General features: G+C 37.6%; 1 protein-coding gene across 1 annotated transcript in view; it reads left to right on the plus strand.

The window, feature by feature from the left end:
• The window catches only part of EML6 (EMAP like 6), a 301,241-nt gene that overhangs the window by 263,611 nt on the left and 23,320 nt on the right, over nt 1-14,310 (plus strand). Inside the window, exons 28-31 of the mRNA XM_044659473.1 lie at nt 9,001-9,015; nt 10,388-10,396; nt 11,808-11,886; nt 12,972-13,101. Of these exons, the coding sequence (XP_044515408.1) occupies nt 9,001-9,015; nt 10,388-10,396; nt 11,808-11,886; nt 12,972-13,101 (233 nt within the window). The remainder of the gene's footprint in view (nt 1-9,000; nt 9,016-10,387; nt 10,397-11,807; nt 11,887-12,971; nt 13,102-14,310) is intronic.

Raw genomic sequence — 14,310 nt, forward strand, 5'->3', positions numbered from 1 at the left:
AAGCATTGATTAATCATCTACTCTATGCCAGGTACTTTGGAAAGTACAGAGGGTACAGATAGAAAAGGGAGACACTCCCTGTTTTCAAGGAGCTCACCTTCTAATCATTGGAGATAATACCAAAGAGGAGAGTTCAGCTTCGGGGCCACTAGGAAATGCCCAGTGTTTCTTAGAATGCAATGTCACACTAGATCTCAGGTCATAGGGCAATGCCCACAAGTCAAGAGAAAATCTCAGCTGGGCTAGTGACTCAGCCTTTTACTTTCAAAGGCCATGTCTGCAAGAATGTGGAGGTAGGGGGATGATTAATGAGTCTAACTCATGACTGTAGGGAAGCTGGGAATGGGTCAGAGAGTCAAAAGTTATCTAGTACCTATTGCGACACTTTGGAGGTAGCTTCAGCTCCAATATAAACATACAGATTTCACTGCAGTGCTATTTTAATCATCTGCCCCAAAGAATTTCCTACATGTGTGGAATTCCCATCTTGCCCACCAGTCCTGATCATCTCTTTCTTTAGTTGGTAGGAGTCATGCCCTCAGAACAGTTCTAAAACACAGCTAGAAAATAACAGGAATTCTGCTCTCCATCAGTCATCTGATTTTAGTGTGTTAGAAGGAATTCAAGTTACAATACATAAAGTCATCAAGAGGATCTGGAGTCAAGTCTCCCCTCTGATGCATAGTGACTCTATGATACTGGACAGGTCACTTAACCTCGAAGTTCCTAAACATTTTGGTCTCAATTTTGTACTTGCAAAATTATTGAAGACCCCAAAGAGCTTTTTGTTTATGTGGATTATATCTACTGATAATTATAATGTTAGAAATTAAAGATAATTTTAAAAATAAAGATAATTATAATGTTAGACATTAAAGAAATTAAAGATAAAATTAAAGGTGAATTTAAAAGTATTTATTTCATTTAAAATAACAATGATAAGCTCATTACATGTTAAAATATTTTATCATTTATTATCACATGTTGACATATTTTTATGACAAATAATTCAATTTCCAGAAACAAATTGTAATGAGAAGAATGGCATTGTTTTCTATTTTTGCAACTTTCTTTAAATATCTTGCTTAAGAGAAGATAAATGGATTCTCATATCTATTTCTGGATCCAATATGTTGTGATATGTTGCTTTGGTTGAAGTATATGAATAAAATCTGACTTAACCCAGATAAGTAGTTGGAAAATGGAAGAGTAATTTAATAGACTTTCCATGTAATTGTGGATTTTCTTTGATATCGATGTCAAAAACTCAAGTGGGAGTTTCTTAAAGATGTTGCAATGTGGACTCTGAAACCATTTCAATGAACTTTTCATAGTCTGTTACATTAAAATCTATTAGATGATCTTGCACTTTAGATGGATCTTTTACCCTGAATGACTTCATAACATCATGCATTTAGCCACTTAGAAAATGTTGGTTCAACTGAGTTATACAGATCTTCTAAATGATGCCACATTTCACTAAACTATATAAAACAATCACCTTCATGATCATCACCAAATTGTTACCATCGAGCACATCAGAAAAGTCTTTAAATACTGAGAAGCTGTCAAGCTCACAGTAGCAGATACAAGTTTTCCAAAATTCTAATTTTTGCTTGAAAGCTTGAATTTTATCATTGGCAACAAAAACTGTCAGTTCTTTCCCAGGAAGTAACAGGCTCACTTCGTTCATTTTCAAGATGATGCTTGCCAAATGCCCAAGTCTAAATAACTATATAATCTGTCAGTCATTTCTGAAGTGCAAATGTTGTTTCCTTAAAAAAGCTTCTCACAATTCCCAATGACACAAGTAGTATTCCTCAAGATCGCCATCGTGCTTCAGTATGCCACAAAAGTGCTCTAGCCATACATCCCATTTTATCGCATGCAAAAAAAGACATGTTCTCAAGGATCAAGATTTAATAAATTGCCTTGAGGCAGGAAGTCATGGGTTCAATTATGGCCTCAGACACATTCTAGCTCTGTGACCCTGGGCAAAGTCACTTAACCCCAATTATCTAGCCCTTACCTTTTTTCTACATTAGAACCAATACTTAGTATTAATTCTTAGTCAGAAGGTAAGGATTTTAAAAAAAAAGTTTTAATAAAATGAATTGCTTCATCAAAGATATTCTTAAGCAAAATTGGCAGGGGTTTTTTTTTGTTTGTTTTTTGCTAAATAACGTTAAATACTGATTTTTGAGAGATCAAGGCAGTAAAAAAAAATTAATAATAGTTTGATGCCATTACCTTGATTCATGTGTGCTAAGACACCAGCAATTTTGCTCACTATTGCTTTTGTACCATTAGTGCAAAGGTCAGCATAGTTGCTCCAAGATAAACTATGACATTCAAAAACTTACTCAACACTTTGATTAGTTCAAATCCACTTGTATTGCCAAATATTCACGTAAAAGATCTTCAGCGATTAGTTGTTGCTAATACTGAACAAAGATAAACACAGCAAGTTGAGTCATATCTGTAGATTCATCTGTTTGTAGGGCAAAGGTACAATTCTGCAGAGGAGATATTTACTCAGGCTTCATGTCTGCAACTAAATCTTTAATTCACAGGTCATGTCGCATCTAAAAAACTATACATGGGAGAGGAGAGTAAAAAAGCAAATGATACCTAATGAAAATAGTTCTGACCTTTCTGGCCTCCTGAAAGGTCTTGGGGACCACCATGTGAGAACTGTTTATTTAATCTATAAATGCCCCAAGGCTTACTCTCTCAACTGAAAAAGAAAGAAAGAAATTTATTATCTAGAGTATTTCCATTGAAATTCTAGAATAGTTATCTGATATTAAAATAAAAAGATGAAGTAACATTTAGAAATGAAATTACTTATTCGTATTCTGTTGTCCTTTTCTGTGCTGTTTGAAGTAAAGTGATATTTCTATACAATTAAAAGTTTTAGGGTTTAATAATATAAAAAGGTTTAAAATTTACTCTGAATTTTAGGATAGCTTGTTTTGTTTTACCATAAAGAGAATGCCAGAAGACAAGGAATATGAGAATAGTGTCAGCAAATTGGAGGAGAGAATGAGTAAAAATAGGAAATCATTTTCTTTCAGTTAGCATCTGTCTACTCAGGTCTAGTATATGGAGACTCTGTGGCTATTCTCACCCAACTCTCATTCATTTATCAGACCAGGTCCCCACAAATTGGCTGACATCTTTCTGCATAGTTCTAGGGTATCACTGAGAGCCTGAGAAGTTCTTCTAATCCTATAGCTCCAAGCCCCTACTTGTGTGTTTACCACCATGGTTAGCAATCAATATCAAGTGGCCAAGTCAGAGTTAATTAGCTTTTAATTAGGAATATTAACTAAGGTGATATAATAATAGTGAGCCCAAAAAGTCTCCCCCAAGCACATACAGAGTCTAATAGGAAATGGGAGCAAACGTAGAGCATGTTTTTATCAAAAGAGGGAGCACCCAAGCCGTAGAAGTCCTTTTAACAAAGTCCTCAAGGTGTTGCCCTTAAATATAGTGTAACATTTCTGCGATACCTTGTAGAGCCTCAAGTCAGTCTTTTTACATAGTATCCAGTCTCTCCTCGACTCCTGATACAGTCACTGCCAGCCACTGCTCCAAGGACACTGCTAGGATACCAATGGGAAGTCTGAATTCCCTCACACTCTTTGGAGCTCATAGACTTCTTCTCTAGCCAAGGGTGTAGGCGCAGGGATAGGAGATCAAGGCCAAGACCAGTCCTCTTTTCTTCCCCCACCAAGGAATTCTCCCTGACTTGACATTACGCTGCCAGAAGCTCTAATCTCGAGGATCCAAACTTGTCTCTTATTTTACAAATGGCTTATAGGGCATGACCAAGTGTTCTCAACCAATCAGAAAACATTTTCTAAGCAATGTCATCCCAGTTCATCCAGTGTCTCTCAAGGGCATCAGGGACCGAATTCTTTTTTCACACTTAGTGTACAGTAATAATTGGTTTCACAGAGACTTGTTCTCATGTGACAGAGGTTATCAGAACAGAGCATTTAATGAGCGACTTTAAGTGGGATGGGATTGATTTGATTGATTGAGTCAGTCCATTCCCATCCTTACAGCAAAAACAAAAAAATACCTCAAATATTAAGTAATGAGCAGTTTGTTTTTTAACTTGGGAGAAGACAAATATTAATTCATACCAAATTGATTTATGTTTCTTCTAATTGAGGTCCTAATTGGTCACACAGGTACTTGTTTTTTGAGAACATAATTGCTTCAATATCAGACTTCTTCCTTCTTTTTCTTAGCATTATAGGCTACTGAGAAGGAGTTCTCAAAGTAAATTTTAAGGGGCATTTCTGTCTCACATATTGTTTAAAAAGATACACACACATACATAAAAATGCACATATGTAGCTTAAAAGTGATGTTAGTATTTATGTTGGAGGGTTTCCCTGACTTTTTTTTTAAGAACATTAACACATTGTTCCATGGTCAGTCAAGGACCAAAGGCAGCTATGTGCTGGGGATTGCAGTCAGGAAGACCTGAGTTCAAATCCATACAGAGATGCTTATTAGTTGTGTGGCCCTGGGCAAATTAACCTTCAGTAATAACCTTCAATAGAAGTTTTCCCATCTGTAAAATGGGGATAAATACTAAATAAATAAATAAATGATCGAATGAGCCAATAAATAAATAAATAAATGGATGGATGGATGGGCGGGGGGATGGATGAACAAATAAATAAATAAATAAACACGCAAGCAGATAAATAAATAAGTAAATGGATAGGTAGGTAGGTAGATAAATAAATAAATGAATAAATAAATGGGAAATAATAAACAGGAATAATAATAGCATATGCTTCATAGGATTGTTGTAAGGATCAAACGAGATCTTATTTGTAAAGTATATAGTAGGTGCTTAATAAATGTTTATTCCCTCCCTTCATCCTCTCTAAAGGACCTAGTATGTACTTATGTATATACATGTTGTCTCCCTCATTATATTGTAAGCTACTTGAGGTCAGGGACTATTCTTGCTATTCTTCATATTATCCGGGCTTGGGCCAATGCATCATAGATGCTTGCCAAATGTTTGTGGATGATTCACTGGTAGCACCCACCATACCTGGTATAAAAGCTTCTATCTTATCACCTTTCACTTGGATCATTTGATGTTCATTTTGATTGTTGAAATCACTAAGAATTCATCATAATTTTAGCTCGAGTGCCTTCTGTCAACATCAAGGTGAGAGGTTTACCCAGCAGAGTACATAGTCCTTATTCGACTCATTCTTATTTCACCATCACTCTTTACATTTTTTGGTGGAAAGGGAAAACTGAGGCAACTTTTGAGGCAGCTCTTATAACCCTGGAGAAGGTTTGGAGAACTCTAAAAAAAAAAAAAACCCTAATAGCCTATGATTTGGTAAGCAGAGTATGCCTAAGACATTGGAATGTGGACCTCCATGTAGATATGAACTTCTATGAGGCCATCTTGGATCAGAAATTTGTACACAGGCATGCTTGTGTGTGCTCGTATGTTGAGCATACACACTCAAGAATGAGCCAAAGTGTGAGGTTTCACAAAGTATTCTGAAAAAACTTTAAATGGTTTTTATCACAACTTGAGGTTTGAGTACCATGTTTGGTTTCTTCCTGAGGGATGAGAGTTTCATACATTGCCTGACTTATCCCATAAAAAATTTTGCTAAGTCTATTCCTTACACTCTACCACTTCCTTTTCCCTTTTATAATTTTATTGAGAATTAATTTCTCTTTGTTTTTAATACCTTTCTCCCATATTGATTCTCAAGTTGCTTTCTCTTTGGATTTTGATTAGCTTCTTGGCCATTTCAGGCCCTATAATTTTTTTCTCTCTATTAAATGACCTCTTTGTTCAACACTCTATCCAAATGTGTATGACTTATCGGGAATATTTCTCAATCTTCTCTTTTTGTTAGTTCTGAAGATTTTTTTGAAGTGGAGAGGAAAATAGTCACTTTCAGTTTTCTAGGTCTCATTTCTCTTCTCTATAAAATGAGAGTAATAAACTAGATGGTTCTTAAGGTCCAAGGGTATGCTGGTAAATGTTTAACAACTGGATCTCCATTTTAAAAAGAAAGGATACAAAGGGCAGGTAGATGGCTCAGTGAATAGAGAGGAAGGCCTGGAGATTGGAGGTCCTGGATTCAAATATGGCCTCAGACACTTCCTAGCTGTTTGACCTTGGGCAAGTCACTTAACCCCATTTGCCTAGCTCTTACTGGTCTTCCGCCTTAGCACTAACATTTAGTATCTATTCTAAGCTAGAAGGTAAGGTTGTTTGTTTTTAAGTATTCAAAACACACTTTTAAGATTAATCTACAAGGGGGCAGCTGGGTAGCTCAGTGGAGTGAGAGTCAGGCCTAGAGACAGGAGGTCCTAGGTTCAAACCCGGCCTCAGCCACTTCCCAGCTGTGTGACCCTGGGCAAGTCACTTGACCCCCATTGCCCACCCTTACCAATCTTCCACCTATGAGACAATACACCGAAGTACAAGGGTTTAAAAAAAAAAAAAAAGATTAATCTACATTGACCTTTTCTCCATCACTTTCTTAAGCCTAGAAATCAACAAAACAATAAATCAAGACCTAATTTTTAGGATAGACCAATTTCCAAGGTGCAAATGTTCACGCTCAAAACTTAACAATTTGCTCTCCCAAGCCAGTATGAGCTGGCTCTAGCATCCCTTCCAACTCTAAATACTATATTAATTCTGGGCAGTCACCATCATTTGTTGTCATAATATAAACTACTGACAAGGCTTGTCTCATCTTGAAGGGATGTCTCTAATGCATCAGGGATCTGCCTTTGTCCCTGTACCATAAAACTACTTTCCAGTGCTTTGGATGAAGGCATAGATGACGTGCCTATCAAATTTCTAGCTAGGAGATATAGCCAACACTCTTTATTTCAGGGTCAAGATTCAAAGACGATTCGACTGACTAGAATGATTGACCAAATCTTATGAGAAAAAATTTAAGTACTACATTTGTATTTTTAAAAAATCAACTATACAAGTACATAGTGGCTATCATAATAACTAGAAAATAGTTAACATGAAGAAGATCTGAGGATTCTAGTGGACTCCTGACTGAATGAATCATGACAACCAAAAAAACCCAATATGATCTTAGGTTGCATTAAGAGAATAGTGTCCAGAACAAGGGAAGAGATTATCTTATTGTACTTGCTCTGTTCTGATTGCACCTGGAGTATACTGTTCAGGTAATAATAATAATAGCTGACATTTGTATACTTCCATAGGGTTTACAAAGTTCTTTACATATATTGCCTTTACATATATGGACATTAATGTTATTATCTTCATTTTACGTGTGAGGAAACCAAGGCTCAAAGTGATAAATTGATTTGCCCTCAGTTATTAAGTGTTAGAGGTGAGACTCGATCCAGGACTCTTCCAGATCCAAGTCCAGCACTTCCTTCAGTGTACTACATCTCTGCTCACAGTTCTAGAAGCCACATTTTGGAAAGGACAGCAATAAGCTGTTAGAATTACATCTAAGATTCTTGGGAAATTGGAGAACATACCATATGAAGATTAGTTAAAATAATTGAAGATATTTAGCCTCTGTTAGAAAGGAGACAGGTGTTAAGGGTCTCTTTTTCAGTATTTCATGGGCTGTCATACTTAAAGAGAGAGACAGAGACAGAGACAGAGACAGAGAGAGATTTTTTTTTCCTTACTTGACTTCACAGGGTAGAACATGGAGAATCTGAAGAAATGAGTGAACATCACTGAGAGGTAGATTTAGCCTCAGTGTTAGAGAAAACTTCCTATCATTTAGAGTTCAAAGGCAGCTTGGAAAAAAGAATGAGTACTGCATCTGGAGTCAAAGAATGTGGATTCAAATCCTGGCCCTGCTGCCTACTACCTTTGTCTCCTTGGGCACATAACTTCCTCTTGTGGACCTCAGTTTCCTCATCTGTAAAATGAGGAAGTTGTTCTAGGTGATTCCTTACCATTTTCGATGCTGGGCAGTGAAAACTGTAGAGTCCAAGGCTTACATTTAGCTAAAGAGTTGCCAGATATAGCATCCTCTCAGTTACACCCGTGCCCCTCTTATAGCATCGACTGTGCTATCCATCTCTGCAGGGCCTGTGTGTGGGCTATGACAACCATAGGATTACTGCATCTTCCCACCTTGGAGCTCTTAAAAGTGCCATACTATTCCTATTTCACAGGCTGCATACTCCAATCCTGAGCCAGGGGAAAGCTTGCTATTGATGAAATACAATAGATTACACATTGGGCAAAATATAGACAGACTCTTAATGCCTGAGTTTTGCTTACTTCTTGTTGTATTCTCCATAATTTACAAAATGTCTAGTCCCCACCAGGTATATTTTTGTTTCATTTTCTCTTGCTAAGTTCTTTCTTTATCTGTCTTATCTGAATATTTGATGAAATAATTCTTTCTCACATCCTTTTCTTTTCTCTCCTCTCAGAGATCTATTTTTTCTTTTAAATTCCTCTTTCCTTTTTCTTTTTTCCTTCCTTCCTTGCTTTCTTCCTTCCTCTTTCTCTCTCTTCCTTCCTTCCTTCCTCCCTTCCTTCCTTCCTTGCCTCCTTTCTTTCTTTCTTTCTTTCATCCTTCCTTTCTTTCTTCCTCCCTTCCATTCTTTCTTTCCTCCTTCCTTCCCTTTTCTTCCTTCTTTCCCCATAGTTCTTGCACAATTTATGCACTTTTGCTACTACCCAGTTATGTGCCCTGAGCACATTTTTCTCTGTCCTATGTGGCATTTGGAGCAACCAACTGACTACAAAAGAGTTAATTGGTTTAAGTTGAGTGAACTCCCTCTTACTCCACTCTTACCCACCAAGGGCAGCTTTGACAAGGCCACTCTCTGGTGGATTCTAAATCTGGAAGGATTTAGAGCCACTGACTAATTGTTAGTATCCAGTATTTGAGATTTTATGGCTAACCGGAAAGAAGGCTTTAATACTTGTATTATGTTTTAACTTGCTTTCCTTTGGAGGCAGGGAATTGTCAAGTAAGTATTAACAGTCCACTGGAAAAGCTCAGGTTTTCTATGAATTTTCAGTACTAAGTTTTCATGAAGAAAAAGTCCCAAAGGGTAAATACTTATAATTCGCTTAATTTGCTACAATGCAGGTCTCTTCCCCTTGCCCCTCTCATCTTCAGTTTGGAAGCAATATAGCTTTGATCATATGCTTGTGAAAAAAAGAAGAGAAACTTTCTGATATTGCTTTATATTTCAGTTTTTTAAATGAATATAAAGGTGAAAACCACATTGAATGCCTTTGTGTGTATATATACATCATGTATATATAAATAAATGGTATTTGTGCTTGTACGCATACTCTTCTATAGATTATATATGTATATATACACATACATATATATGTCCATATAGACCCACAGCCTGTGTGTTTCTTGAAAATAAACCATGTGTTTAATATCCAATAATTCCTTATGAACCATGCCATAACCATATTGTCCTCTTGCTCTCATCCCAATCCCTGGCTTGCTTTTATCACATACTTAAACATTCTTAGGTAAAAGAGTTAAACCCAGGAATTCCATTCTAAAGTTCTACTAAAACAGAAAAAAGAGCAGACGTCACGGGAAGGGACAATTCGTGTGAAGAAAGGAAGCATCTAACTGTGGGAAATGGCCTGCCCCCAGCATCCTGATTTCCCTCCATTTAGCTACCCAGTGACGTGAGCTGGGGCTGTAGTTGTGCAGAGAATTGCTTTCTACCCGTTATTTGGTGATTACTCCAGTACCATTTGGTCCAATTATCACTGAAGATTATGTAATCTGTTTGGATCGAATGGTTTCAGAGAAAATAAAGGTGTCTTGTTTTCCCCAGTGCAAAAAAAAATTTTTTTAATGCCAAACTGTTCCAGCAGGCGAATTGGCCCACCAAGTAAACACTGGGAGTTATCAGGCTAAATTATGAGTTAGATTTGAAAAGAAAACAAAGCATTCCATTGTACAAAACTCTCCGCAGCATTCAGGAGGATGTAATTATGTTTCTGACAACAACAATTTGTTGACGGCACACACAAAAATAACCAAAGTCCATAGGAGACGTGAGTGACTTCACCTAAAGTGTGTGGGAAGCATTGACAGAGCTTCCTTTTTTCTCCCCATTCTGTAGGCGCTTTAGTGCAGAGTTTGCCCAGTGACGCCAGGGTAGGAGCCTTCTGCATTTGTAGACTGGTGCACTCTTTCGTTTCTGTTTTAGTCCTTTGCTGGCATGCTTGGAAAGCATGGTTTGTGCCACACAGGAATGTCTGTTCCCTTGAAAAAAATGCTTGTGCATGAATAAAATGATGTGCCGATGCTCCTCTAAACTGTACTAAGTTTCTCACTTGGCTTTGTTTGCTGCTTTCAAGGGGATCCAGGTAATATTTTCTATTCACCTATCTCAAGACCAGTTAAGCGATGTATTTCTTGCAAAGATAACGGACTGATTTTGCCATTTATACCTTTATTCTTTCTGTATGGTTGTAGAAGGGAATTTTATGAAATACCTACATAGGATACAGTATCCACACAGGATATCTTAAATGGTTTACTTTTTAAGGAATTCTTAATGGATCCATTGGCTCATCACATTAAAAAATCCATCAATTAGTTTGTGTGAAATTTTATCTGAGTAAAATAACTTTTGAGGAGTACAAACAAATAGTTTGACTTTGTCCGTAACAGCGAGATGTAGGCTACGGCATGAGTTAACAGATCTTTGGGATTTTAGCAAATTTTGGAAATAACTTGAATACTTTTTTTTTTTTTGGCCACATTTTCCACCTACTTGTCCTAACACTGAACTTCCTACAGAACACAGATAATGAGTTATAAGGGCTTTTTATTTGATGAAGCAAATTTGGATCTCTTCTCAGGCATGTTTTTATAGAGTGAAGTTATCTGCATGCCATACAAATTTCTGTGACTATTCAGGACTATTCAAAAAATTATCCTATTTGCCTTTTGGGATGATTAGAATTTTATTTGTGTTCTACAAATACTAGGTTCTCAGAATTCCAGTGACTACCACAGTTAAACCTATGCCATTATCCCTAAAATAAGTGTTTAAGGATAGAAATTGGGGTTTTGAGACTTCCTGAAAACAAGGTATATGTCCTTATATTGATCCATAGCTAGTAGGTAATGGAAAACTGTGGTTTCTTCTCTAGTATTTTCTGCTAAAAGGAAACTAGAATCTGTCCATGACCAGTCCATTCCTTAGTTTCAAATGAAAAGCATTTGGAGATTGCATTTATTCTTTTTGGCTTCTCTGATATACTATCTGGTCTTCAAGAAGTAAGGAACAGGGGGCAACTGGGTGGCCCAGAGGACTGAGAGACTAGAGTCTAGAGGCAGAAGGTCCTAGGTCTGGCCTCAGACACTTCCCAGCTGTGTGACCCTGGGCAAGTCACTTGATCCTCATTGCCTAGCCCTTACCGCTCTTCTGCCTTGGAACCAATACATAGTATTGATTCCAAGACAGAAGGTAAGAGTTTAAAAAATAAAAAAAGAAGCAAAGAACCTAGGTTACCTCGAGAAATCTCATTTTAAAGCGATTAGCTTAGATGTGGGGAGATCATTCAGATCTTTGTTGCCACCACTAAGATTGTCTGAAGATATTCCTACCGTGCAGAAAGGAAGTCTAAAATGATAGAAAGAGAAAAGGGAAATGAATTGGATAAATGGACTTGGAAGGCCATATTTGGTCACATACACTGATCCTGAATGTAAAGATTTCCACAAGCCTTTGCTAATCACGGTTCTTCTCTTGGCCAATGTGTGTTTCAGGCCACCAGTTAGCAGGGCAGCTCCCCAGCCAGAGAAACTACAGAAGAATAACATCACCAAAAAAAAGAAACTGGTTGAGGTGAGGGGCTTCCGTTGTTTTGCTCATAATTTGATATAGGATGGGTGGGGGTTGTTTTGTTTTGTTTTTTGCTTCATAGACACTTTATTCTTTTTTGGAAGCCCTGGCTACAGATCCAGCTTGAGTAGCAGTCAGAGCAGGGGAGGGTACAATCCCCCAGGAAGGCTTGCTTTCACCTTTCCTAGGCTCTATTTCTTCCCTTCCTAGATGAGGTGAGAGCTCCATCCCAGGGAAGGCCCATCTGCCTGGTCCAGGCCCTTCCCCTGGATTCCACATCCTGGAAGAGAGCTAGGAGGAGAGGAGGAGCCTCTGGCTGGATCCAGCCAGGTTCTGCCACCTTGGCTCTTCCCTAGCTCATGCCCTTTTCCTTGTGGGAACATCCAGTCAAACAGCCTATGTTTCTGAGGCAAAGACAGAGATAGGAGGGAGATGGAGAAGAAAAACACTGAAGGGGGGGGAAAAGGATAGAAATCCCATATATACACACAAAGCAGAAGAGAGAAGGCTCAAGAGACAGAAAGCCACAGAGAATTAGAGCTTGTCTGACAAGCTCAAGAGAGGATGCTCTGTACCTGTAACCATAGCTACTGTCCTTTAAAATGAAAATGTGTCTAGAAGATTCAGGGCAAGTTCTCAGCTGAAAAAACCAAGATGGCATGTACAGTATTTTTCTGCTCTGTTTGTCAGAATCATCTGAGCACTCTTTTAAGTTCAAGCCAGGGCTCCATTTATTTAAAGATTGTGGGTATTTTATTGACATAAAACTTTGAATTAGACTGCGTGGGAAATTAAATCAGTACGCTGACTTAATGAAAGGAACAGGAGGAAACCTTGGTTAGTTTAAAAACAGAGAATACATTTTGCACTTTTAATTAACAAACTATAGTATTGTAAATGGCAAAATGGAACGCTTCAACTTGTCCTAAACCATTGAAGAATGAACTTTACTCATTGGTAATTATCTTTCTTGATACATTCTTGTATTTCACTTAACATTATTTTATTTTTCTATTTTTATTTTAATTTGTATTTATTCTTCTATTACCTAGTGCCTCTCTGTTTCCTTTTTTTGTCCACAAATATAGGAGCTGGCTTTAGATCATGTATTTGGCTATCGAGGATTTGATTGTCGTAATAACCTGCATTACCTTAATGATGGTGCTGATATCATCTTCCACACCGCAGCTGCAGGCATAGTTCAGAATCTTTCCACAGGTAATGAAAGACGGGGCCCAGTCTTGGAAATTCAGAATTTACTAAGAGGCCAGGCTTTCATGAAACAAAAGACAGGCATCATTTTCAGGGATATCCTTATACTCCCCCCCCCCTTTTTTTTTTTGGTTGTCATGGAAATTTGACAAACTACCCCTTTGCCAAGTTTAACCACCAGCTTTCTCTTGAAATATACTCAGAACCATCTTCAAAGTATTGAATCAGCCTTTTTCTTTCTGCCCTCAGTTTCAGTCCAAGTGAACTCTTGCTACAGTTCCCAGAAGGGAGGGTAATGGCTCTTTTGTAATACTTGAGAGTATCATGCTCAAGGCAGTTGGGCCAAGGCTAAGAGTGTCAGAGGAAAAGAGAAGATTATATCAAGGACAAGATTTTCTTGTTTCCAAAAAAAGAATTGTCTCTGTGAGCAAAACAAAATTTCTCTTTTATTTTATAATTGTCATTTCTGAGGCAAAGCTTATTCAGTAGAATGGCAGATCTTGGAACTTTATCTTTAAAGATCATCTAATCCAAACCCCTCATTTTACATATGTGGAAATTGAGACACAGAGAGGTTGTGACTTGCCTAAGATACCCTGATCAACTGACATCAATGCACAGAGCCTAGAACGCTAATACTATGGATTGACTCCAATGCTCCCTTCGCCATATTGCCTTCTCAGCTATAAGGAAGAATCAATTAGCTGCAATTAACTAACTTTTTCTCTTCTATCATTTCTCTTGGGATGCATTTTTTTTGTATCTAGAAAATGGTAAATGAAAGAATAAGTTTTGCTTAGCATCTAGAAATGGCCTTCTGAGACATCAACCCTCTAAAAGAACCTTTTAGGAAACTTGGATCCAACATTTCTGAAATTGGAGAACTGCTCAAATATTTCTGATTTTGGAATCCCTAGTCCTCTATATTTGAGAATCAAGATCAGGAAGCAGAAGGGAGCGAAAGAGATTTTATTTACCAGCAAGGGAAAGAATACATGTTCCCCATGGACCATAATGCAGGATATTCCAAGCTTATATTGTATGTGTGTATGTTGTCTACTCCGACAGAACATAAGTTTTTCTTGAGTGCAAAGACTCTTTATTTCTGTCTTTGTGTCTCCAGTCTATATCAGAGAGGGGGAAAGAGAGAGAGAGAGAGAGAGAGAGAGAGAGAGAGAGAGAGAGAGAGAGAGAGAGAGAGAGAGAGAGAGAGAG

This window comes from Gracilinanus agilis, chromosome 2, assembly GCF_016433145.1.
Source record: "Gracilinanus agilis isolate LMUSP501 chromosome 2, AgileGrace, whole genome shotgun sequence".
In the NCBI taxonomy this organism is placed as follows: domain Eukaryota; kingdom Metazoa; phylum Chordata; class Mammalia; order Didelphimorphia; family Didelphidae; genus Gracilinanus; species Gracilinanus agilis.